The sequence below is a fragment of the Coturnix japonica genome, chromosome 5, assembly GCF_001577835.2.
Source record: "Coturnix japonica isolate 7356 chromosome 5, Coturnix japonica 2.1, whole genome shotgun sequence".
Taxonomy (NCBI): domain Eukaryota; kingdom Metazoa; phylum Chordata; class Aves; order Galliformes; family Phasianidae; genus Coturnix; species Coturnix japonica.
Window position 1 is genome coordinate 17,345,879 of NC_029520.1, and position 27,524 is coordinate 17,373,402.

The window sequence follows — 27,524 nt, forward strand, 5'->3', positions numbered from 1 at the left end:
CTGCAGCACAGAGCTGTCTGTGGGGATTAATAAGTCTGTGGGAAAGTGGATGGCTGAATGTACTAACCCCAAGGGCATCATTAAGGCTCTCTGCAAGAATTACTTTAATGCCTATAACATGTAATTTTGCTTTAGAAATGTACTGCAGTGTTTCTTATTCTTATGGAGTAGACTTTTCAAACGAAACCCAAGAAACTTGGTTAAAATCCACATTTTTTTTTCCCACATAGTGCAAAGTTCACCTGGTTCTCCATATTTTATAGTGGATTTTTATTTATTTATTTATTAAACAAAAAGTCAGGCAGTTTTATTTTGGCTACAATTCGTATTTTTTTTTAGCTACTTTGTGGGCAAACATTCAGTGTGAGTTTAGAAATCCAAACTTCCATGCATATGCTTGTCTTGATCTCTAGTCAGCTCTCAGCTGCACTCTGCACTGTGGAGGTTCCATCCATGATGTCACTGCTGTGTCATAATTTTTGCTGGCTGTTCTGTGCCACAGAGACCTGTCTGGTAGGATGGACAGAAGAAGTAGGAGTTGTCCTGTCATTCCTTCTGTTGTACATGGCATTTTAAAAGGTATGAAAGGTATCAGAAACTATTGCTGACTCACTTATATTTCGGAATACTTTCTTATTTTCACCATGGGCCCAATTAGCCACTATTGATGTATAGAAGAAACATAGAGAAGGTATCCCAGTCTTCTGTCAGTACAATGTCAAAATTTTTTTCCAGTCTGAAGAATCCCCTAAAAGAAGAAAGCCTTCTAAAACATCTATATTTAGTCTTTAATTTCAGAACCTCAACTTTTGACAATTAAATGCCACTGGCATGTGGCTGTTTATTAGTCTGATCACGGAAACAAATCTTCTCTGCAAAATTGTTCCTGGCCAGTCAGGTTGCTAGTGTAGGTTTTAAACACTGAAAGCAGCAGTACCTAAAGGTCTCAGCTCAAATGAGGTGTATTACTAAATAAAGATACAGAAGCTAGATATGGTTTGTGATAAAGAGAGCAGTTCTTTGCTCAGTGTCAAAGACAGCGTAGGAAGCCAGACCCTGAAGTTTGCTTTCTCATCCTTTTAGGATTGTACATCTTTCTAAGCAGAAACCTTTTATCAGATTACGATCTGGGGCTCTACCTTTCTGGTGGCAAATTGTGTGCTGTCCTCTTTCTACAAACTTTAAAGTGATAATAGCTTATACAACCTGTCACTGCATCTCATCACATAGTCCTGGTCTGGTGGAGGTTCTGGCAATGGTGCATGTGGAAACCCAAGAACTTTGCAGATTGTGGACCTGGGTAGACCACAGCTGGTGTCAGTAACAGCTATAAAAAATGAATTGCCAGGGCTGACTTCTATACCAGACAACATGGATGTTTGCTCTAATGGTTGGGATGCACATACAGGAGCATGTGTTTGGGCTATTCATGAGTATAAACAGGGCGATAGCAAGATACTGAGGTAGAAAATACAAGAATTTTTGGATCAGATAATTACAGCAATAGATAATAAATTCAGAGCATTTTCCTGTTCTTGGTAACCTATCAGATAGATAGGTATATGAAGGTATGTAAAGTTTTCTACATACTGTAACTTTTTCAACAATGAATTTTTCTGTATCAAGGAATAGGTCATACTTTATTCACTGGGAGTTCAAACTGCATATTCAGCTTTATGATAAAGATTGCAAAGCAGATGTATATCATGCACACGAAAGTTCTGAGCATAAGATGAGAAGTGAATATTTGAAAGAAGCTGGTATAACGTCTAGTGAAAATCATATGCTTTTCTTTATCGTGGATGGTGCCGTTATATTAACTGATGTAATATGATTCTCCTTGCAGAAGAAGAGAGGAAGACAATCCAAGGACGTAAAAAGTCCTTAAGAAAATCGTTTTCTGCTTCTGAGATCTCATATGGAGATAAAAAGGATGGTTTATCTGAAAGAAGCAAAGAAAAGCTCGTGTCTTTCCCACCACAGACTCCAAATGAGAATAAGGTAGGAAGTTAACATTTGTCTGTGTGGACAAGCATCAGTTTCAAAAAGATTAAAAGAAATAAAAATAATGAGAGATATACTGTCTAAATGTTAGATGCTGATGGCATTATCCCATCTGAGGCAAATATTTAAAATACTACCCAAGTGTGTAATGCTTACAGAAGCACCTGCAGGGATCACATTTGACAGTGGCATTTTCTCTACTGCAAAGCTGTCCTAATCTGACTAATAAATAAGGAGCCCCGCAAAGAACATTGTTAGGCTTTCACTCAAAACTGCATTTAATGATAAGGTTTGGCAAAAGACTTGAGTGTGTGGATACCAGCATGCACAGATTTACTTTGCTTGAGGATTTTAGAAAATACAGAATCCTGTTGCTTCAGCTGCCTAAAGTAAATATTAGGCAGGCCAGAGGTCTTTTTAATCTTTGGAGACCTGTGAGATTAGGAATGTGTAGGGACAGGAAAACCACAGACATCATCTTGAGAGAGCAAAGTGGAAATCTGAGTCTACTTCTTAAGAACTTCTACCGTCCTTCATGAATAACAAAAAATCAAGCTGCAATCTTGCCTGTAATAGAAAATTCCATTCATTAAGCTTCTTATTAGAAATGAAGTAGAAGGTCATTTTGTGCAATGTACAGAGCAGCACACTTCAGTGACTTCAAAAGATGGCGCTGCTGGGCCTCAGTCAAAGAGAAAAAGCTGTCATTTTTCTCTTTACTAACACATGCCTTTGAGGTAGAATCAAGCAAGGCTTTTTAAACAGTCACATTCTATCAGCTGATTGTATAACAAAAATGACAAAAATCTTTTTGCCACTGATCTCATGAAGAGTATGGTTGCTTCACTGTTATAGATGGCCTTTAGGTCTCTTCTTTTAGCCACTTTGAATTGTTTTTCTGCCCTGTAAAGCAGTGTGAAGCTTCCATTATCCTTTATGTTAAGGAAAATCTTAATACTGGTCCTTGTTGCTACAGCAAATAAAGTTTCAGCCATGATGCCACATTTTTGTCACACTAGCAGTTTTAGAAACAAATACAGTAGTAGTAAAATGCATCAGAAAAGCCGCTAGAATAGTAGTGGGAAGAAACTTTAATACATTAAGTTGGCCACAGTAACCTTTAAACCTCCCTTGAGGAAAGAAGGGGAAAGACTGCATTTGTAAACAATGCTTCTATTCCAAATGTTGCTTTTTTTTGGCATAGTGTGATTACTTATACTAATTCAGTCTGGTCCCATGTGGAATTTCAAAGGATTACCTACATGCATTCTATTTTCAGCAGCACTGCATTCACTTTATAAAAGTTTTAATCAGTTTTAATCACTCTCAAGAATCTGTGTGTGTAAATCAGGAAGGGTATAAATAAACTTGACTATTGCTTTGGTTCTGTTTCATGCATATTTCTGCACATCTATCTACAGAAGGTCATAAATGAGACCTGGAAAACTGGTGGCTCTGATGGAAATGGCCTCAGTCTATCTGAACGAGCTCAGGTGAGGTTTCGTTTCATTTTCTTCAAACTGGAGATTATGAGTTGAACGTCACTGAATTTTGCTTTATGTACAAACAAAGCATTTGCAGCTTGCCAGTGTATTTCTTTCACATCTGTGAGAAAGAAGAATGAGACCATCATCCTCCAGATTTCTTTTCCAAGTGTTAATGAACATGTGCTATTAAAGTATAAAGGTTGTGTAACACAATAGTGCCAAATCAGTTTGGAAAAAAATGATCTAAGAGCAGCCCTGATTACTGCACAGAAACACAGAAGACTCTACTGTGCATAGTAAAGAAATCCTTTGTTGTAACACTGTTTACAGATGGGCTGGGAAAGCTCTTTGACTCTCACATTTGTGTGTATTCAGAGTGCTACCCTGAATACCAAACAACTCTTTTTGTGATACTTGTTCTACAGTGTGGACTGTTTTCAGCGGGTATCAGCCTGATAAAAACAGTAGTGGTATGTCCAAAGCTGAAGCACTAAGATTTTCATAATTCATAGCTTTTTCATTTTCCATTCAGCTCAATATTAATATCAAATATGGAAAGATCAAGTGTGCTTTGTTTCCAGTTTAAGCTGTGCCCGTGTCATATGTAGTGCCTTTGCGAATCCGCAGAATAGCATTCTTCTTTGAAAATATTTTACTTCTCCATCTTCCTACCAAGTTTTTGAAAAGGTTGCTCTTCAGCTTGAGCTCCTTTCGCTGTAGTCAGTATGCAACAGCTGCAATCCTTTGTTTACACTTAGAAGTTTTTCCTTTGTGTCTCACATTGAAAAAAAATAAAATCATATTCTTTCTTGGAAAAATACAGAGGAGAATCTAGGTGATGAAGAAGACAATTTAATGCTTTTCTGCCTTTCGGTAGTTTGTACTGAAAGGAATTTGATCTGTTTTCCACTTCATATATATATTTTTTTTCACTGCAGGTGGACCATTACTTAGAAACAGACATAGATGGAGGGCCATGCGGTGGTAGGTTTTATTCCTCTTCATATTCACAATCATTGTCTTTGGATTCACATGTATGGACATTACTTTTTATTCTATTTATTGACTCTGAAACATTATTTAGCAGAACAGTTTATCTCATAAAAATTATATTTTCCCTCCATTCTTCCATTGCTAGAAAATATTCCCAATTTCCCATATTCACCAGATTAATGTATTTATGTTCTCTCTGTAAGACGAGACATTAAGCTGCCAGGTAGGCAGTGATTTTTTTTCAAGGTTTTCCAACTTTCTGTGGCAACTTTCCTACATTTTCCTATTCCTCTGTTTTGTATAGAAATTATTTTAATTACAAAGTGTAACCCACGAAGTAAATTGGGTGCTAAGAGAGAATCCTATGAAGTGGAAATATTTAATGAAAATGTTTTCCCTACTCATTATAGTGATTTCATCCTGGGCTTAAAATGAATGAGAATTACCTTTAATGCACAGTGAACTTCTTTAAGAATTCAAACTATAAGCATTTTGAATTGTTTTGAACTGCTACATTATGACTATAAAAAATTAACTCTCCTGACACTGAAAAGCATATAGAAATATTATGTTTGCAGTTATTTGTCTATTACATGTACTTGCGTGGTCTTAACTTCTACCAAAATGGAACACCTTCTGGTGATTTTCCTTATCTATACTTGTGACTGCACAAAGAAACCAAGCCATACAGTTTAAAAGTTTTGCTTAAGATCACTGGAAGATGCTGTGACAGAGAAGACTTTGGTCCTTAGTTGTTACTGTAATTAGTCTGTCTAATCCATTAACTTTGATTAGTCTTCTCTTTCTGTATGTGCAGAATCCTTATGAAGTCAGAGGGCTTACAGACTTTGAAATGATGAATATTTAGAGCTTGGTTGTAACTCACGAGAAAACAATAAACCAGCCTAAGTCAGGTTTATTACAATCTTTCTTTAAACTGGGCATAGTAGAAAAGGGAGAGTGAGATTGGTGACCTGTGTCAGGTACAGAAATGGAAAACTTATTTTCTGTGCATTGTTCTTCTCCCCATTTTCCCCCCTTTTAGAAAATTGTTCTCATTGTTCTGTGTTTATCTTCAATTATCATATCTATTAAAACTGGGACTCACTGGTGGAAGCCTTTATTTGCATTTCACTGATGAAATAAGGATTCTCTATATCTAGTTTAGTAGGAGTGTCATCAGATATCTCTAGTTCAAAGCAGGCCACAAATTGGAAGATGAGAAATAAGCCCAACAGTCCCCAGCAAGCAGGGTGGTGATGAAAAAGAACTGAAAGAATTTGGAGTCCACTTTCTGGACCATTGCAGACCTTTGTCTTGTCCACGAGCCTTTCAGTTTGCAGGAGTAAATGCTAATCCCATACATTTAGAAGCCTTCTCGTAAAACACACTGCATTTGAACAAGATGAAAATTACAAAAAAGATCATCTGCTTGTACTGTCTGAATACAACTTCATACAAACTAACTTGGGAAAATTTTTCAGTTATGGCTTTTAATGGTAACAATAAACCATAATAAAAGCTATTATCATATCACCACTACTTCAGATTATCACTATGCTAACTACTAGTTTGGTTTTTTCCAACTTGACATTTGATTAGGGTTTCAGTATTTGCTGTCCTCAACCCTTCCCACAAGACAGCCCTCACTGCACAAACTGCTTCTGTGCAGAAAGCAGCTGCATCATCTCCTAAGCAATCAAGAGTGCCGACTAATGACATTAAGCATTTAGATTGTATTTTATAACATTGCAATATTGCACAGTGAGAAGCTAATTATTCTGTCTATGCTCTGTAAGGAGAGTAAACAGCAACAAAACTTATACCTCAGAAATGCACAGCCTGGTTCTTGCCCAAGGCTTCAATGGAGGATGGTTGTTCAGTCAAAAAAAACCAAAAAACAACCCACAACAAAACAACATAAAAGACCCCCTTAACTCCTAAATCATCATGCAGAAAATAGACCTTGTAGTTTGGTAGTTCTCTTAAAATCCACTTGATAGGCTTCATGAAGAGAGATCTGTAACCTCATTTCTATAACAGCAACAACATGCAAAATAAAATGTAAAATGGTATTTGCTACTCTTGTTTGCCATAATGAATATAAAATATCACTAATGGCCACTCTAATAAAGGATTAATTCTGAAGGACTCCAATTAATTTATAAGTAAGGCTAAGCGTGAATCAAATATGAAAGGCATTCTGTTGCTGATCTCTTTAAATGTTGCCACCTTTATGTCAGACAAATGAGCTCATACTGGCAGAACAAGCTAGGACACCCAGTGAAAAATATACCTTTCTAATATAATTACAGCAAGCTTTTATCTCTACTTGATATTGGCAACTGTTCAGCATCTCTGTACTTCATTTAACTTTAAGGGCAGATAATTTAGCTGAGTTAGCAATTGTACATTAGTGCAATAAATATTCACACTTAAGGAGAATTGGCTCAAAGCTGAAGGTGTGAAAAGCAGGGTAGAAAATAGGTGTTAAAACAGCCAAGTGCCTTCTGGAGGATGTTCTGTGAGAATCACTTTGTGCTTGCAGCCCAGAAGGTCAACTATATCCTGAGTTGCATCAAGAGAAGCATGACCAGCAGGTCGAGGGAGGTGATTCTGCCTCTCTACATTGTGAGGGTGGTGAGACATTGGCACAGGTTGCCCAGCAAGGTTATGGATGCCCCCTCCCTGGAAGCATTCAAGGCCAGGCTGGATGGGGCTGTGAACAGTCTGGTCTAGAAGGAGAGGTGTCCCTGCCTATAGCAGGGGGCTGGAACTAGATGGTCTTAAAGGTCCCTTCCAACCCAAACTGTTCTATGATTCTATGAATCATTCTGCTACTTATTTATTATTTTGCTAAGCCAGGTATCTTTTACAGTGTGAACACAGCTGCTTCTGATATGAGAAGTAGCCCTTATATTTAGTCAGTATGCAAATTCACTGTAGCTGTTTTCATTAGACAGCATTGGGCTGCAAGCCTGAAAGCAAGGCAGTACTTTTTCACTGTGAATCTTTGGCTCAGCAAATGAGGATTGGCAAAGGAAAATTGCTGCCCTAGATCATAGCTTTAACCCATAGTGGAGCGACAGCATGCGTATGGTGGACTGCTTAATTGCTTTTTCTCTTTGAATTTAATCTGTAAGTAGCTTAAGGCAACAATAGAAATGATGAGGCTTTCTCCAGGGACAGATGGAGAATGCCTAGTACCTGTGTTTTGGCAACAAAATTCCTTTCCAGGATGGGTGACAAATCACTTGCTGTAGGGCTCAAAGGATACTTAGGTAATAATAGTAGGTAGTATTTATACAAAATGCTAAGTATGTGAGAAGCGTGTCTAGGGACCTTGAGTGTAGCCTTCTTTAAATACAGGAGAATATTAAAAAAGAGCTGATTAAATGTGTGAGTAAGGATACACAGCTTGTCTTTTCATGGTCCGCATTTTCTGCTGCCCCATAGAAAACAAGGAGAACCTGAATGACTGTGATTATTTAACTAAACAGTTCTCTGTGCAATATTTGGCATTATTTTATTTTCCATAATCTGTGCGTTCCCATTTGTATTTTGAACTTATTTTTTATTTTATCATCTTAAGGAACAAGATTCAGAGTTCTGTGGATGTTTTTTTTTTTGTTTTTTGTTTTTTAAGTATTGGGCTCCACCCAACCTACGAATCTGTTCCTTTTTATCTCCTCTCATCTCTGCAACCCGTTTAACACTGCCTCAGGATGACTTCACACTAGAAAGCTCTTTGGGGCTAACAGCCTGAAGCCTGAGGATGAGAGGAGGCAAAATTTAGCTTTTAAGTTTTTTTTTTTTTTTTTTTTTTGTTAGCACTATCTTCCTCCTCAGCTTCCCATCAACAGAATTTTTGCCAAACGTAGTGTCTGAAAGTGGTGAAGCCTGCAGTGGCCTATCTATAGCTGTGCATCACTTGGCTCAGTAAAGATAGATAACTGCAAACTTCTTCATTCCTGAGGGTTCAGATCAGTTTTCTGCCAACAGATTACTTTTTCCCTATACTTATAATTAACATCAATGGTACAAACTGAATCTAAAAAAACAATTTAGCAGTCTTTGCAAATTTAGTTAGTAATCACTTTCTGTGAGCCAGTCACACGGAGCAAAAGAGCTAAAGAGAATTTCTCGGCTTCCAAATCAGTTCTGGTAAACTGCACTGGACTCGAGCAGTATTGTAGAAGAGTGCTGCCATGTCATCCAGGAAGATGATTCTTCATTGTCTTCCCATATTTTTGATATCACTGCCTTCTCAATTATCTTTATATACAGTGCCATTGGCAATATCCATGGCATTCCTGTTGCTAATTAATCACCTCCACAGAGAACATAATTAGCAGCTTAATTAGGATCATCATCCACTAGTGCTGTAACATCAACCTAAATCAGCTGTGAGGTACTGGCTAGAACTTACAATAGCCTACAGTTCCTTTGGGAGCTCCCATTGAGAAGGAGTACTGTCAAAACTCTCTAATTTTTCTCTCTGAAGGAGTGTCTTGATTAAACATTATCAGGGAAAGCAGCATTTACCGATTAGACTTGCATATGCTGTCACGCAGCCAGGATAGAGAGACAAAGCTCATTTCTGGCATGTCTACTGGCAAACAAAGGTTGATTACCACATTCTTACGGGGTGATTGAAGGAAATCTGAAACACTGTTTGCATTACTAACGAGCCTTAAAAAATTGGAATTGACATTCTGAGTATGACAAGCACTTCTTGCTAAAAGCAAAAATAAATTTCCTTCTGTTGTCCCAATTTTTAAGAGATGTCTTCTTGAGCCATTGCCAGGCAGTTACATAAGTGTTTCCTCTTCATCTTCTCTCCACAGACTGGTCTGTTGTGAGGAAAAAGCTGCTCTTGGTACTGAAATAATGGGCGTTACCTCAGGAGGTGATATAAACCTCTTGGTGTCCAGGCTTTCCTCTCTTCAGGGAGGGTATATATTAGGGGTGCAAGTTTGAAACAATAGCAGAAGTTGCCATTGCCTTTAAATGACCATTCACTTCTCACTTCTGTCCTACAAATAATTTTGACACTGGTTCATGAAAAACTGAAAAAAGAAGTTCTAGTGTGTGCGTGAAGCCATAGTATGTATATTTTATTTTTACTTTCCAATTTGTTCAGAAATCTTTCTCATATAACTGATACAGAATAAGATCAGATACTATGCTGAGGACAGGGACCGAAAGCATGTAGATGACTGGAGATAGGTATAAGCAACCAAGAGGGTAGAGATGAAAATTGAAAACCACTTATTTGTGAATCATGAAGCAAAACACACAAGTCCAGGAATGAGATACCAGAAGGAATAGATTCCACTCTTTATTAAAGAATGTTCTACTTTACAAGTCTGAATTGGATAGTGGATAGGCTTTGAAAATATATAGAGATGCTAGAAGAAAAAAGTAAATGAAGAAATTCATTATGTACCTTTCAAGAATACCTAGGTAGGAAATCTTTATTTTCAAATGTGGATTTACGGGAAGATAAGAGGTCTGTAACCACTCTGCTCTGGTGAAAGTGTGCAGGTAGAGATTAATAGCCACTTCTTCCTTTTCACTCTGCATCAATCTGCCCTCTCATTGGTTCCATTAACTAACATTTGAACAATGCTTTGAAAGTTTATTCTGAGATTTCAAGAGAAAAATAAGCCACAAAAATCTGGTATAAAGCTGTAAAGAAATTTGTACGGCAGGCAGAAAAAATAGTAGGTTGATTTACATAATCCTTCAACTAAATTGCAAGACATATGGTTTCCTTAAGTTTCTTCATATAAAAACATTATGGAGACAAGATGGATGCATCTGTACTGTAGCAGGGCTGAGACTGATTCACGTTAAAAGATATTTCTAAACCTAAGGCATATTGTTCTGAGCTGTCACAGAAAGCAAACTCGCTATTCCCAGTATGAACATTTTCTGTAAGTGTGGAAAGCAGAATTGATTCAGAAAGTCTGTAGACTTGTGAACTGTGGTCCAAATCTTGCCAATATAGAAAGGTTGCATGTTCCAGATATGTGTAACTCCTCTTAAGTGCCTCTCATTGGAAAGTTCAGGGATGGGCAAACTTCCATAAAATATCCTTGGACATGAGTCATCTGGCATCATAACGGGAAATATTATTGCTTCTATCAGGTGTTGCTTACTTAACACTTCAGGAGATTAATATGAAAGCAGATGTTTGTAAAGATTCCTTATGCCCGATGTACAGATGGTGAAACTCTAGGAAAAGAGAGTTGAAATAGATAGCCCAGGTAATCAATAGTAAGACTATAATTCAGTCTGTTATTTGTATGTTTGCTCAGGACTTCCTCTTTATGAAAGACATAAATCTAATCACAAGTTTTCTCTGAGTTTGGGCATGTCTAGCAGCAGAATTTCTAAGCAGTGTCCTCAAGAAAGAAGAGCTAACCATCTACTTAATCAACTTTGATTTTTCCATAGTACAGTATATTTTATTACCTAGATTTTAGCCCAGGAGTGTATGTATCTGTTCTCAAGGTAGCTGCCTAATATTATGCAATGATCAGTATACTACGCTTATACTGAACTAAAAAACCTCTCTCTACATTTAAGTACTATGGGATTTATATGTGATTTTGCTATTTTATATATTGAATTGAAGGCTAACATCAATTATTTTTTATTCAGCAGAGTCATTTGTTCTTCCAGGAGAGGTGGAAGAGATAGAGACTTGCTGTACACCTCCTTTGGAAAAGCCCATTCAGCGGAAGCTCAGAACCTCCTCAGTTCCACAGCCTCTGGACAACAAAGGAGAAGAGGTATGAGGCCATATTTTTATTAGTTTGTTGTTTTTTGTGTTTTTTTTTTTAACCTCTTGGCTTCCAATGTTATTTCCACAAGAACAGAGAGGTTGTGAAGAGCTTCTGTGAGTTAAAAAATAATAATATTAATTTTTGAATAAAAAGCAAATTCTTAGATACGTTAAGCATTGGGATAAATGATTGAATAAAAAAATGTTGTTTTCTTATTGCATTATCGTGCATTTTCAAGATGTGGACTTCAAGGCTCCAAACTGTATGTGGTCTTTTTAATATTTAATCGGTTTAACTAAAAAAATATTCAAGTAAACTCTTGCATTTCTGACCTTATAACAAATGGTAACTTACGAAGAGTGATGTGCCATTTAATATCCCAGTGATCACATAATCTTAAAACAACATTCAGTTCTCACTGAGCTGAATATGGGAGCCATTTTTTAGCAACAGTGAGGTAGTGAATGATCACTTTAATGTGACACTGAAAACAAAAAAGGTTTTAGGATATATTGTGATCAGAATTGGGATTTGTTCCTTTGGAAATAAGTGCTAGTATGATGCTGCTGAGGATTTGTATTGTCTATGACTGGTGTGAACAGCTTTGCATTATGGAATCTCAGTCTCTTAATCAGACACAATCAATACATGCTTTAATTTACAATTGCCATTTTCTCTCAGAATTTCAGGACTTTTCAAAGTGGAACAGAAGGTGTGGATTGCTCACGGGCTTATTCTAAGTCATTTAGCTTCCTATCCAAACAGTCATTGTGAGCATTAGCTTTTGGGGATGTTTCTATTGAAATTTTTTTTTTTCATAGTTCTTTTCCCTTGCCTGATCATGGTAATAGAAGCTGAAGCTCGCTGCCGGTTAAAATGGGGCAGTTTTGATATCATATGTTTATTGATATCCCATGGGGTTTAAACCATAAACGATAATGATATGTGACCAGTGAAGGATTGATGCTATAACAGTGCCTATAGTGCCTCCTTTCTTGAGTTGAATTGTGTTTGGTTCTTTGCAATAAACTCTTCACTGTAAGGAACAAGCCTGCTTTGGGAGAAAGTAAATGTTTTAAAATGACCTTTCTAGCTCTGGTGCATTCCGTTCTGTGAATAAAAATATTTGCACTTTTCCCTAAGGACTGATGTAATTCAAAGTTTTTGCCTTAAGAAATATCCATTGGCACACAAAAACCCTTAGTATGAGGTTTTATAGTTTGCTCATTTGATAACTTCTTTATAAAACCAAAGAAGGGGGGTTGTTACTGCAGAATTCATAAATGACTGCATGTGACTCTTTAACATAATTCATGAAAAATAACTGAAGATTCTACCGCACACAGAATTCACTTCAATTTCAGAAATAGGTGGATTTGAAATGGAAATAGAGTATTATTATTACATTAATGAATTTTTTCACAAGTGTTTGGTTGGTACCAGTTGACACAATTCTCAAAATGAAGTCAGTATTTTCCCTAGATTATGTGCATTTTAGTGCCTTCACTTAGGTATTAGAAATGTGGCCTGATTTTTAGAACTGTCAGGACTGAACAGGTCTATTTTAAAATCCCTCAGTGCTTTAAATTGTCATCGCTGTGAAAATTAAGTCTTGCATTGCTTATGGCAGGACTGCTTAAGAAAAAGATTTACCCTGGCAACATTTTGAAATGACTGTTCTCTGCCCAACAAAACAGCTCTGCTAGGGAAAGGCAACAGAATGTGGCTACCTATTTTGTTTTCACAGGATATAATGGGAAACAATTTCCTAAGAAAAATAAACAATCTTATTTCAATGTAGGAGAATTTCCTTGCTGTGGACCTATTTGTGAGGGACTTCAGTGGAATTTATTGCTAGGGAAAGTTTAGTGTGCAAAAAGAAGTTCTGTTAAAAGCCAGCATACAACTCACCTAATAATTAAATAATGGCTTAGTGAATGACGCAAGAAATTATTTATATTGGTCAGCAATTTTGCTGGTTTTAGAAACGTATTATAAATTCAATATATATTTCATACATATATGTTCCAAACTTTAATATATACAGCACAGTATACATAACCTTCCATAGACCAATCTGAAGTGAAAGAGCAGAAACAATGATTGTTTGTTTTCATGATTGACGTATATTATATAGAACATATACTCCCTCTGCCCAGATATTTATTCTCTCCTTTATCTCTATGTAGTATATCTTTTTCATATTTTTTAAAAATTAACTCTATGTATTAATATCTAGGTTTTTATTTGTTCTTATTTTCCCTTTGCATATATTTGACTTGAGTTCAATGTGTATTTTTCATGCTCTCGCTGCTCACATGCATTCAAAATGGGATTTATCTCACCTGACTTCAGCTCTGCTTTTAGCCTAATTTAGTGCTGTCGTCAGGAGGAAGAGATGAGCACCTCCAGAAAGTGATTTATCCCACTTGCTGTCAGCATTTGTCCTAAGATGTAATATATCTGTTTGATATCAGAGGCTGACTGTCAGGCTGGTTCTTTGTTGGCTACTTTAATCTAGAAATTTAACTTCTCTGTGTCTGAGATTAGGAAAGATGAATTCTGCCCTTCTATTCTCCATTGTTAGCATTTAGTTTGAGAATTCTAGAAAGTATTTTGAGCATTCAAAAAAGTATTTATTGTGCCTCTTTTTATCATTTTATCTGTGGAATGACGGCATCTAAAACCTGAAGTGCAGGTCACACTGACTTCCTGTGATTTGAGATTTTACTGATAGCCCTTAAGACTGAGAGAGAACTTCAAACAGGATTGACTAAGTGAAAGAAGATGGAAGAGCTGTATCTTTTCAGAGACCAGTAAAGACAGAGATTGAGTGAGTTGTCCAGGGTGATAAAGCAGTAGTGGAAAACAGACCATGATGTATTTATTGTCCAGTGGCCCTAGCTCAAGGGTGTATGTGCATCCTTCACATAATTCCAGCAAGTGGATTTTAGGAGTGCTGTAATTATATAAAAATACAGGTTTTTGGAAGGACAGGGACAAACTGCTGAGTTAACTGTAACTCCACACAGATTAATAATAATAACTCTGTTGTCAGTTATTTTGAAAGTCTTAACTTTAATGTATTTTATTTACAAAACTACTTTGTAAAGCAACCTCCAGCAAAATACTTTAGTTATTAATATGAACATTAATTTGGACATGCGGGAACTGTAAATGAAAATTATTTTCTTCAGAGAGTAAATCATGGCAGCAATCTTAAGCAAACTGGCAGTTTTCTAATAGAGCAGAATTCTATTCCCAGAGAGCTCTCAAAAAGATTTCAATTAGATGTTAAATTAGAGACCTGAAATTCATATATTTCTCTCAGCTCCTTAGGCAAAAAATAACATGATAATAACTTGATCAGCTCATAGGATTCTGTGTTCTGTTGTGAAATGTCTTCCTTTTGAAACAGATCAAATTTGCAGCTTGCAGTATAAAAAATTTATACTACTTATCTGTGTAGAAGCTTGAAGTGAATAGCTTCTTGGGAGAAGAAGAAAGAAAGAATCCTCACTGCTTTGAGTACTTGTTTGAGAAATGAAGCACGCTGATAAATACGTAATGTGAATAAACTTTTCAGTGTGCAGTGAATGTGTAACAAAAATGGGTAGTAGTGAAATCAGATATGGTTTACTTTGGCATCCATCTCCATGCACCATTTTGGGTTTGAGATTTTTTATACAAGTTTTTCCAGTATTTATCTGCATTTGCATGAAATGTTATTGGATTGATACGAAGTTCAATACAAGGGCACAGTGAATGATTGTATGGTTTCTGTAAACAGAGAAAAGATAGATTTGTTCTTGTAGAATCCCTGCGAGGGTACACTGCAACTTTAACTATATTAAGCTTAATTACTTTTAGATGTGGTAAAAAATATTGTTACAACCAAACTAATAGAAAAATTTGTTTGCATATTACATCATATTTTAGAAGTATTTTGTGTTTTCCCAAAGAATAGGTGAGTACTACTGAAATTGCTAATGTAGCACTAATGAATTGCAATTGCTGTCACCAGTCATTACCCAGCTACTGGTATCCTTACCAATACAGAATTTTAGGAGGATTTGCCTATGGAAAAAAAGAAACTGGACATAAATGTGATGAGGAGGTCAAGGAGTTGACTGTATCCCTAACATGAAAGAGTGCTTGTTTGCAGGCTTTGTCTTATATAAATATTTATGTCATGTCTTTTTATAAAAGTTAATGATGGTTTACCTGAGTTAGACTGTGGACTCTATTAACTCTATTTACAAAATTCTCTTTTCTTATTTGTTAATGCCAGTGTCTATGGGTCTGCATCTAAGATGATTTATGTGCTCCAGTGTCTTGGAAGCCAATGTAAGCTAGGTCCATGGAACATTAAACAATGTAGATGATTAATAAAACTGGAAAAATATTTCTTGGTCAGTCAGACAATTTTGGAGTTTACTTAATAAAGCATCCTTTAAAGGATATTCACTGCTGTGTCTGTTGGTTGCCCTGCCACTGGAGAGGAATCCTAGTACTACTTCTGTGATTTATTAAATGGCATGAACTATGTCACTGCAGCTTCTGACAGAATGTTAACTGAACTTGTGTCGATACTGTGTCTTCTAAATTGAGCAGTGGCCATAAGATTCTGAATGTTCTTTCTTGCATTTTGCAAAACAAGTAAGACTATTCTTAACTTCAAATACATGTGCTGCTCTGAAAGTAATGCCTTCTTTATTACATTGGCACAAGAAATCAGAGACAGTTGCTGGTGGCATAGTAGTAGAGACTGAACCTTCCCACCAGTCTTCCATTACATGTTGTTGTGATAGATGGCAGCAGAGAGGCAGTCTCATAAAATGGTGTCTGACATAGAAATGCATACGAAGCGAAGGTGTGTCAATGAATTTCTCCATGTAGGAAAAATGGTACTCACTGACATTCTCTGATAATTGCTGAACACTTGTGGAGACCAAACAGAGGATGTGAGCACAGTGAGGCGGTGGGTGGTGTTTCAGCAGTGGTGATTCTGAACAGTGGTCACCTCTGCTGGTGCAGATTTTGAGCGCAGCATGAACGCTCTTATTATTGGTGAAAATGCAGAACTAGTGGTGGTGACTGTGTTGAAACATATTCCTTTGTAACTGAGTATTTGCTCTATCAAGTACTGTTATTGTGCTCTTTGTAGCTTCTGAGGCTATAAATAGGAGGCATTTCTTTTTACTATGTACATAAGTAGCTTCAGAGGGGATTCATCCAGTGTTTAAAAACAAGTGTTTTAAATGCTGTGCTGATTTGTTACTGAAGTAAATAAGACTTTGAAACATGGGGCTCTTGAGGAGATAAGTTATCTGTCACAGCTGAAATTTCTAGATATTTTATATTAATTTCTAAAAGGATAAAGAATATTCCTGTGCAGTTTGGGCAGTGAGGATGTATCTCCTGTGTATTTCTGGAACTCATTTTATGAAACTGCTTACTATAAACCTTTTGGGCTGTGGCTCCCTGCAGTTCCTTTTGAGTGGGCATCCTGCTGTAGTTATTTGTGTTCATTATTTTATAGGCAGAAAGTTTATTCTAAGGTATTTCAGTGAGAAGCAGTACAGAAATGCTGAACAATATGTCAACAGAGAAAATATTGGCAAGTGCAGTAAGGCTCTATGTTCATTACACAAGAAATCCAAACCAACTAATTACATATGTCTGAGATGGTGAAAATTATAATAGCATGAACATTGATTGTGTCATTTTGCATATTCCAGGCCTTTTTTTTTTTTGCTGAAACTGTGTTCTGGACATCATTTTACATTAGTATCAGATGAATGTACACTGAGGTGTTGTGTGATACTAGCCCAAATTTTAAGGGTATGGAATCTGTCTTTGAAATTTAACATCACTGGACATAACTTACCCATATCCCCACAGCCCTGTCTCTACAAGCGGCAAAATTGTAATAGATGTGTGCAAAGGTTTTCAGATTCCTTGCCTCAAGCAAAATTAGCTAATGATATTCATTCAGATACAGAACAGTACAAATGGGGCACATTAAATGGCTTAAATTAGGTCAAATTGAATAATTGAATTTATTCTTTTACTTAAAAACAGCTTAATCAGCTGAGAGTGCTGGAGTCAGAAAAATAGTTTAATTAAATATTAATTAGAAGTTTATATTTTGATCTTCCTTATCATTACTTGCAGCAGTATTGTTTATGTATCTGTTTTTTGTTCATTACAGCTGCTGGGAGATGATGTTCAACCATTCTTACTTGATGAAGAATTTGATTATGACAATGTGGCACTGACCCCTAAGTTCTCTGATGCTGAGCTGATGCCCATGAAAGAATTGTCTGAAGAGAAGAAAAAGGGACAGATGTAAAGTCCAGCAGAAGCTGAAGACTAAATCAGATGCACTCTGAATGGCATTCTGTGCAATGCTGGTGAAATAGCATTTTAGAGAATAAATCTAACTTCTTGTACCCTTACTAAATGCTTTTTATCTGTGTGGAAAGTAAATTACACACTCAGGATTTTCTGTGTTCCATCAAGGTGCCTTGGAACCTGACATTGGCTTTCTGTATGCCTCCTAGTCTTAGTCTGAATGAAAACACAGAATGGGAAGGCAGTGCTTGCTCCAAGCCACTTGTATGGTAGCCCTTCAGCAGTGAGTTTACCATCTTTTTATATTTTGTGCACTGATTTACTTAGGCATTCAGATTGGCTAAGGAGGTCTCTGCCAGTCCCTACATCCAAAGGGAGTTTTGCATAGATCAGTGGCCTCACTGTTGCTCAGCTTCCTTGTTGTTTTTGAGGTCCTATGAAGCAGCTGGAAGATGTCTCAAATGACAGCCACAAATTCCCATTTGTTAAATAAATATAATAAAGTAAAATCCCTGACTGGAGTAAGGCCCATATAGCCTCTAGGCATGCTGGAATAATTGCTCCATGAGACATAAACAAGCTGGTGTGATTCAGAATAGCAGGCATGGCTACTCTAGCTTATATTTGGTACTGAGTAGCCTAAAGCTAGTCCTAAAGCTGCCTTTGCTTATTTCTTTCAGTAATGTAGAGCTGAAAGAACTTTTTGCAGCTGACATGTTGGTCTATAGACTCTGTCACTGTAAGATTTAAAGATGTGGAGTTATACCAGTGAATAAATTTGGGGGTATATTTTTTATTTCTTCTGAGTTGCCTTAGATCTTCTGAGACATAAATATGCCAGGTAATTGTAAACTCTTTTGAAAGAGTTGATCAAAATTGCTGTTGTGTAACTACTGACAATTGAACTTATAGTGCTACAAAAACCCATCCAGACAGAAAGAAACACAGTGATCTAATCCATTAAAGACATTGGCATTGAGAGGCTGTCACATTTAACTTTTTTTTTTTTTTTGAGATGATTCTGGGTACTGGTTTATGACTTCTACTCAGCATCACTGAAATTCAGCAAGCTCTGGAGTTTGATAAAGACTGTATACTTCCTCTCTCAGAAACTTATAAGAACAAAGAATGGGATAAGTGAAAAATAAATTCTGGAAGAGATCCAAGAGTAAATCCAGGAGGAGGAATAGAAAGCTGCTTTATAAAGATAGCAAGGTCAGCCTTTGAGGGCATCAACAGAGAAACGGGAAATGCAGCTTCCTTAATGTGTGTTCTTACTGCAGTAAAGAATATTTAGTTTAAGAGAGCTCTGTACAGTTTGTTATTTTGAAAACAAAGAATTAACCGTAAAGGTGGGCTTTTGTGGCTTTACAAATGACTAATGGATGATGAATTTAGCACTCTTTGTATATACATTTCTACAAAAGTATGAAGTACAAAACTGTAGATAAGTTGTGTTGGAGTCCTGTTGTCAGTATAATCAATGATAACTTATCCAGGGGTTCCTAATGATCTTCAGGCCAAATCAGCTCTGGAAACTGAGTGTATTTCCTATTCATTTCATTAACAGCCTTTTTCTGTACATGAGGGATACATTCAGCCATTCAGTTCCTTCTCTCACAGGCATATGATTCTCTTACCAAATGTTCAGAGTACCTATTAAGCTCCATAAGTGTCATTCTGTATAGTCATTATATGGTTCCATTAGATATAAAGAAACACTTTTCTGCAGAACACCCAACAAAATGGGAACTCTCTGGTAACACTGATCCCAAGCAGAGAAATGAGGATAATTTACTTACATTTATGTTACTTTTTGCTCTTATTGCTCTTTGTTAGCAATGACAGATATGATAATCTCCAGCACAGTGGAGATTAGGCAATGTAGGCTACCTTTTTCAAGCGTGACATGTCGGCTTTATTAGACATACTGATGGCTATTTTGGGCTTGTAACTTTTAACTGACTACATAGAGAAGGCTTATTTTCCTTTTCTCCATTTTCAAATCATCATTTTAAAGATCATACTTGATGTGCATTTTAAATTTTATACATATACATGGCATTAGTTACCTGGATTTGTATGTATATTTCTGAGATGTTTTAGAGTCTGAATAATATATATATTTTGCTCTTTATTATTTTAGGCTTTCAGCATAGTAAGGTACATCCTCCTTTCCTGTTTATGGTTTGCAGTAAACTCCACAAAGGAACGAGCTCCACAAAAAGAGATCCTGCCTTAGTGGTAGTCAGCCCTAAAATGAGATGTGGGAGAGGTGCAGCCAGGCTCCACCCCTTCTGGTAGCACACCTTCACCTGTGCTCCTGCATCTGACTCATTGCCTCAGGTGATTAATCAGAGGTTCAGGCTGTGATCAACAGTTTTCCATACAGGAGCAGGCCTGGCTTTCTAACTCAGTGAAAGGATTTGAAATGTAAAATCTCTGATGCTAGGTGAACTCATAGGAAATGAAGGCTGTGTGACGGAACTTTCTAATGCCTCTGTGTTCATGACTTCATGGATGTCTAAGGTGCAGCAGAAATATGCACCTATCTCAGACAGTGACCTGATCAGCTGTGGACATTTTGCTTACTGAGGTGTTACCAGAAGGAAAGCGACTGTTTCCTACTTCAGTGTTGATAGATCCTGAGTCATGAGGAGGAAATCTGAGTTTTATGAGAAGTCAGTACTACTTTCACTGGGTCAGATTCTTAAGGGTTGTTTCCTTGGATGGTTATGGTCCAAGCTTAGATATTAATGCTCTGAATTGCTCCTTGTGGGTGTAAGAGGAAAAGTAATTGCTTGATGAAATAATGGTTTTGAAAGCATAAGATAAAAATTGAGGACGTGAAAAGCGATGCAGACAGATCTGACTGATTCAGACATCATTATGGTTCTAAATATATTTCTGTTAATGCACAAAGGTATCATTATATATACTTGTATATACACACACTGCCACTGAAAGAAAATAATTTCAGTATGGAGAGTACTCACCAGATAATTCAGAACCTTTTGAAGAAGGTGGCATGGAAACAAATCCCTGCTCTTCTGGAAAAGACCCTTTGATCCTCTGGCCTTGATTTTCTGCTGCTGTAAACTGGCAGGGTTCCACTGAGGCCATTTGTGTTCATACAGCAGGCAGGATCCTGGTATTTACAGCTTTCTTACCTGAAAGAATACAAAACCAAATCAATTGCTGATTTAACTCTACTGAATGCAAGGCAATATATAGACCATTATCTTTATGAGAAAATATTCAAATGCAAAGACAATGCAAACTAAATGTAAAAAGCATATCTTTAATTGTTCTGTTACTAATTTTACACAAGTCATTTTGGTGTTTCTCTAGTATTGTCTGCTTAGATCATTGTTTTTGCTTTGATAAAAATATCAGATATATTTTCAAGTCATGTTCAAATAGTGAAACTTGATTATATATGTAACTACTAAGCATTCCCACTTCCTTTGAAATTCTTTTGCTCTGCATCTTGATGAGGGTTAGAAATGTACTTAGCTTTATCTCAAACTTGTTTTAATGTGGCCTGGTGTCCTTTGTTAGAAAAGAGGATTCTCTCCATTTGTAGGAGAATACTAACTTCAAATTCCTAATTATTCTGCAACTTCATGCATTTCATGATGTGTTTCAGTGGCCACACAGTATCAGTGGGGCACTTGGATAGCAGGCTGATTTGTATCCTGTTCTTCCCTACCGTTGGCTTTACTCAGGACTGTAAGCTCTACCTGGGGAAATAGGAAGGCAATGACTCAGAGTGCTGAGGCAAGGGTTCGTTAACCCTGTTTGCTTGCTGTGGCTGTGCTGAGATGTCTCACAGCCCTCCTCCACAGGCTGCAGCTCCACCAGGGCTCACTCAGACAACTCCCAGTACAAAGTGAGGAACCCCCCGATGAGGGATCTCACTGGCCTCCAGTTCCCTTCACCGCAGAGCCGATTGCTTGCACTAGCTCAGGGCATTCCCACCACAGTGTGCTTTCTTGTGGCAAGGTGTCAGTTGGCACAGGTGGGTCTGAGGTGCTGCATGTGTCCTGGACCATGCTGGGAGGGACAGGCCCTCCCCACACTCCTCCTGGGTGCTCCCAGGTGGTACGTTTGCCTATCCCCTGGGAAAACAGAGCTGACAGTTTTCTCTTGGTTGAAATGGTGCTGATTAAGTTCACCTCAGAATACTGAGTATTAAGGGTTCCTGAGAAGGTGATGAGAACAGTGAGTTTGCAACTGCTGGCAGTTGGAAGTGATGCCTTGTTTTTTGCTGGCAAGGTACTCTAAGCCAGTGCTGCAGGTGTACAAGCTGTGAAAAGCCATAGAGTTAGAATGGAGATCATTTTACTGCTTGTTTATGAGAAGTTTGCAGGAAGAAAAGTAAGTATTAGAAAGCACTGTCATTTGTATAGACAGGCTAGTTTATTTGCAATTGCAGTGCCCCACAGTTGAAATGGAAATCAATTTTAATGCCTTATGAAAATGCAGAAATATTTGTCTCATTTATAGCACTTCCAAAGAGGATAGATGATAAAATTCCCCTGATTAACAATCTATAATTTTATGTGCTCTGTTGTGTCTAGTTCAGAACATGTATCCACATAAACATGCTTCAAAATAATAAGCAAAGATAGATCTGAACAAACTCCCTAAATCTACCTTCACTCTGATTTCCAGGCTGTAGTAACTCTCTCTGTATATTCCAAGCCCTCCCTGATCTGAATATCCCCAAGCTTTGAGCAAGTAGATACTTTACTTTAAAAATCTCTAACCAAACATTCCTCAAGCAACCATTTAGCATTTGTTTGGACTACAAACAAAAACTCCAAAGCAATTGGGGACCTGCCTGTATGAACAGAACTTGAGAACACAATTAGAATTACTGCATTATACAAGGAGATAATGGTATTCTAAAGAGTAGAATTAAATGGGAAAGGATATTTTTCAGGAGGGCAAACTATACTAAAATACTTTGTTGGCTTGATAAAATTCTTGAGAACCTTTCAATACACAATTGAGAAATAAGTGTAGTCATTCAGTAATTCATGTGGATTTACAACAGTTATCTCTCGAGCAATTAAAATGAGATTAAAAAATGTGTGGGATTCTTCAGTGTATTTTGTGGCAGTTCTAACACCATAAATTAAGGCCTTAGCCTCATTATGTCACATGTTACAACAGAATTTGTTCTTTTGTGGCTGCTGTGGTTGAGTACTTGGGCAGCACTGTTTCTGGAGTGCAGGTGTGTACTTACAGCAAGTAAACCTCACATTCACTAAGCTTTCTTGAATCCATCTGCTTTTCTGTTCATTTGTATAAAACCTTGTAATATGCAATACAATACACATAATTCTTAGAAAGAGGCTTCATTTATTATGTTGCTAATGCTCCTCAGGATAAGTTAGCTAGAGGACAAATTCTGCTGATTACTTGGAAGTGTTAACTCTGCCAGTTAGATTTGCTGAATTTTGTACATTTGTTCTTTGAGGGAGAAATGTTGCAATACATTTTTTTTTTTCATCCTCTCTTCCTTATTGTTTGTCTTTCCTCCACGAGATTTACAGCTGGCTTCCCTACACTTGACAAGATACTACATTAATCCAGTGAGCTGCTTTCCTGTTGGATAAAATTTCACTGCAAAATAGATGGGAGGCTGGTGCCTGGGCCAGGAAACATCAAAGCCCTGTTAGCATTTCACGCACCGTCTTAGCATTTGCAAAGCTTTCAAAAACAAACAGTAAAATACAAATAATGGTCAGCCGGCTTACTGAATGAGAATTTAATTCCAAACTGCCTTTGTTTAAGTCAGCTTCTTGCAAGTCATTTCCTCTGCCCACCAAGGATTCTGTTGACTAACATATTTCAAAATCCAGACTGTCAAAAATATTGACAGCCAGCACTAGCTGAGTAGCATCTCCTGCAGCAAAACTGTGATCTGTTTAAGGCTCTTTGTTTGGGGTTGTGAAACACTTCTTGAATTCTGCAGATTTATTTGCCATGCACGAACATTAATAACATAAACTGTAAAAAGAAAAATAAGGGCTCAGTGGATATCTTCCTTCTGAGAGCAAGGAGAAAAGAGCTGATGGGAAGAGAGGTTGTCAGAACAACCAAATATTGCCTGTGAATGTGACATTTCATGTCTTGCTTTTCATTCTCTTGCAATATTAGTATGAGAATCCAGGTTATCAAAAGAGTTGGCTGAATAACACTCTTTCTCAGACACCCAAACCCAGATTTATGAACATGTTGGTGAATCACCCATCCAAATTCAGATGGCTATTATTCCAAGAGTAATGGTATCACTCAGGCTGTATTTTACAAGGTGCTTGCAGCTGAGGGCATTTCCCAGTTGACAGTATTAAGCCCTGATCAAATATGTTTGAATAAATGTTTATCTAGTATTGCTTATTCTCCCATAATCCTCAGAATTTCATTTTGCTCTTTTGATACTTTTCACTTGCTGCCCCAGAACCAACAGGTCAAAGTCAACCTTCAAAGATAATTATGGACAAAAATACCATGGAGTGCTCTGAACAGAAGTGATGGAATTAAGAACAAAATGAAATGATGTTAGGTTTAGAAGGATTGCTGAAATTGGTATCTGCTAAACTCTGGAAGTAATTCTGAAGTTGGTGGATCTCATTTGCTAAAGGCAATTAAAAAATACTGGAGAATATGCTATAGTAACAGTATACTGCATCAGCCAGGAGCTGGATTTGATTAATATTTTCTCTCTAAGGCTTGGTATACATGAGAATGAATGGCTGATGTCTGAAAGAATTTTACTTGTTAAGACTTGGGATTTCAATTTTACTTGTTGAGACTTGGGATTTCAGTTCTTATAATTGAAAAAGACTGCTTTGATGTATTGATGCAGGTTCAGTCTGACTGTTTGAGTTCCAGAGCATCTCTACAAGCTCTTGATTTGTATGCAGGCTGGACAGTCAATTTATAAAGCATCACTGCCAGCATTTGCACAAATGAGAAATGGTATATTATTTAAATATTCTGCTTTTCTGAAAAGCTTAGTTACATTAAAATTGCACAGTAAGATAACAGAAGTGACTTTTTCCCCCTGCTTTTAAAAAAGCTTAATTTAGAAGCAAACTTTAAGTGGAATTTTGGATCAGAACCACATTAGTATGGTTGAGAAAACCTGTATCTGCATGTAGCTTTATCTCATGACATTGTGGCTCAGCTTTAAGCTCTTTGCCTAAGTAAATGACATCACTCTTGATCTTATTTTGGAAAATACAAGGCTAAGCTTTTTCTGGAATCCAAAAATGCCATCAACTTAATATTCGCAGAGCATGCCTTTTCTACTCTTTATTCTTCTTGCCCTTATAAATCTTAACTATGCTATGCTATATTGCAATCAATATCATACAATACATAGAGAACAGGATATGGCATTGCCACATTTTTCAGCAGGAGTGGGGAACCTTCTGCTTGCCAAGAGCTGAAGAGGCCATTGAAATGCCTTTAGTTGGCCTCTTGTCAATCTGAATGGGCTTGTACTGACTTAAGTTCACATTTCCCATATTTTTGTCATTTATTTGTGTTACCCAAATCAGGGAGGTGCTACTGGTTGAAATAATTTGAACCAAAACTCAGTTCAGTGAACTCCAAAATGTGTCTTTTGGTCATTATAAATTCCTCTTAAATCATCCCATCGCAGCACTGTCAACCAACGCACCCAACATAAAGACTTTCCCTGTGACCTTGTGTAGTTGTACTCTTGTATAGCATTGCATGTTCCATTCACTTCCAGTGAACTGCATCTTACCCAGAGCTGGCTGTTTTTTTTTTTCTCATTTTCCCTTCCAAAGCATGCTTCTGGGTAACCTCGCCTCACCCTGTCCTTCCCAAAGGGATGGCTAGAGCAGGCTATCAATGCCTAGAACATTTACCACTTGTTGGTTTAACTGAGTGTTTGGTTTTGTTTTCAGTTTAGCTTCCCTAACCTTTGTTTACCTGATGGAATTCTACTTCTAGGGCCCTGCACTGAGAAAACAAGTCTGCTTCTTTAAGATATTACAATATTTATGTTTGGAAAGATGTTTGCTGATATATTCAGTAAGAGAGGAAACTGATTGCTACTTCATAGTGAAGTTTCTTTGTTTTAAATATTGTTTTAAAGCACTTTGGAATTTTCTGTGGCCTCTAGGTCTTTATTATTATTATTTTTTTCCTATAAATGATAGCTGATACAATATCTTACAAAGCGGGGTTAAAAAGCAAGTACTTTGCTGTCCTAGTTTCAAGTAACCTTCTAAAGTTCAAGCGGACCAATTACACATAAGAGGACAACAACTTTTGTAAAGATTCATTTGAATCCCACAGGGGAAAAATGATAGAAAATCAATTAACTTTCCACATGAAAAAATAGCTCATATTGCTAAACTTTCCTTGCATTTCTTGATTATGTTTGGAAGCAAATTGCCTCGATTATACCTTTGATGGGAAGAAAAGCTTTTTAATTAATTTAATACATGCCATAGCAGTGCTACACTGTATCATGGAATGATTAAGTGGGCCTCCACTGACATTTTTGCCCTGTTAAAAATGGGCATTGCTTGCTTAGTGAGTCATGCTCTTGCTGGGTCGACGCCATTATCTGTTCATTGCAGAGCATGTGGCGTAGAAGTTATTAGGGCCATTCATGTATATTAGCGTCTAAATGGAGTAAACAAAAAGCCAGTTTCAGTGAAGAGTCTGAAATGTTTCCTCTGGTCATAATTTTGAAGAAATTTGAGCTACATTTCAGTCTCATGTACCCATGAGGGAGACTGAACCAAGCACCTGAGCACTAACACAGCCCTTGCTTGGGGATATTCAGGCTTCACATCTAATTTCTGCTGGTCATAGATTGAAATGAGAAGTGGAAATGATTATGTCATGTGCTGACAAGTGGTCCTCAAACTGCTGTTTAGCTATGAGCTACTGGTAGTGAATCTGTAGCAGCACTGAATACATGAGCTTAGTCTTAAAATTAATGTTTGTCTCAAGCTCTTAACCAAAAATAATTGTATTTGTTGTATTTGCTGAGAATAAGATTTTTAAGCTATACCATTAATTTAAGTGTTCAAAATATGAGAATTTTTTTTTTTACAAATAATGTGTTCCTTTATCATTAATGTTGCTACATTATATTTTTGAAATAAAATTTATATTAAGAAATATCTTGATTTGACTCTGATAACAGTCATTTTCTTGTACTGCTAAACCACTACAACTGGTTCACTGTGCATTCCCTGGTGGGTGCCAGTGGCCTGCACAGCTGATTCTGTACCGGGGTCTGCTGGATCTTTTAATTGGAAGTGCACAAGCAAATATCCAACAGGTGGATAATAAAGGAAAGAGTCCACTACCAGAAGATCTATCTTATGAATTCACTCATAGAGGTCTGAACTCAGATAATAGATCATCACACATTTTTCTAATATTCCAAGGTCACAAGTAATGAAAAACTGTACAAGTGAGGAGCAGTGCTCTCATTGCATGCTCTCTGTTCTTTCTGATTTCTCAGAGAAGTGCCAACTGGTGAAAGGTCTGTATATAACAGGAAACTAGCTGCTAAGGTTTGGGAGAGATTCAGGATGGGAGAGGAAGCTTTCTTGCAGCAATGTGAGAGTGAATACAAGCTGGAAATGAATTTTAGACTTGATGAATTGTGGCTGTGAGTGCTGTACCACAGGACTGGTATGTTCTGAGCTAGTGAGTTCTGCATTATTTAGAGATTTAATTTAATTAAAGATCTTGGATTTAATAACTAACATTTTGAATTGTGACAGAATTGGGCTGGCAAACATCAGTATGCAAAGAGAGTGGTCAGATGCACTCTCTAGGCTTGTGCACTGGTAAAAATACTTAGTATTGTCTAGAA

At 37.1% G+C, this 27,524-nt stretch overlaps 1 protein-coding gene across 4 annotated transcripts in view; it reads left to right on the forward strand.

Annotated features, from left to right (window-relative positions):
• The window catches only part of IFTAP (intraflagellar transport associated protein), a 43,340-nt gene extending 20,185 nt beyond the window's left edge, over nucleotides 1-23,155 (forward strand). Inside the window, exons 1-6 of one of the 4 annotated variants that reach the window (XM_015864236.2) lie at nucleotides 474-579; nucleotides 1,847-2,001; nucleotides 3,426-3,497; nucleotides 4,430-4,475; nucleotides 11,154-11,284; nucleotides 17,493-22,991. In XM_015864236.2, coding sequence (XP_015719722.1) covers nucleotides 519-579; nucleotides 1,847-2,001; nucleotides 3,426-3,497; nucleotides 4,430-4,475; nucleotides 11,154-11,284; nucleotides 17,493-17,633 — 606 coding nt within the window. In that variant the 5' untranslated portion in view covers nucleotides 474-518 and the 3' untranslated portion in view covers nucleotides 17,634-22,991. Of the gene's footprint in view, nucleotides 1-473; nucleotides 580-1,846; nucleotides 2,002-3,425; nucleotides 3,498-4,429; nucleotides 4,476-11,153; nucleotides 11,285-17,492 lie in introns of those variants that run through there. The other 3 variants (XM_015864233.2, XM_015864234.2, XM_015864235.2) reach the window with 3 other exon arrangements.
• The last annotated feature ends 4,369 nt before the right edge of the window (nucleotides 23,156-27,524 follow it).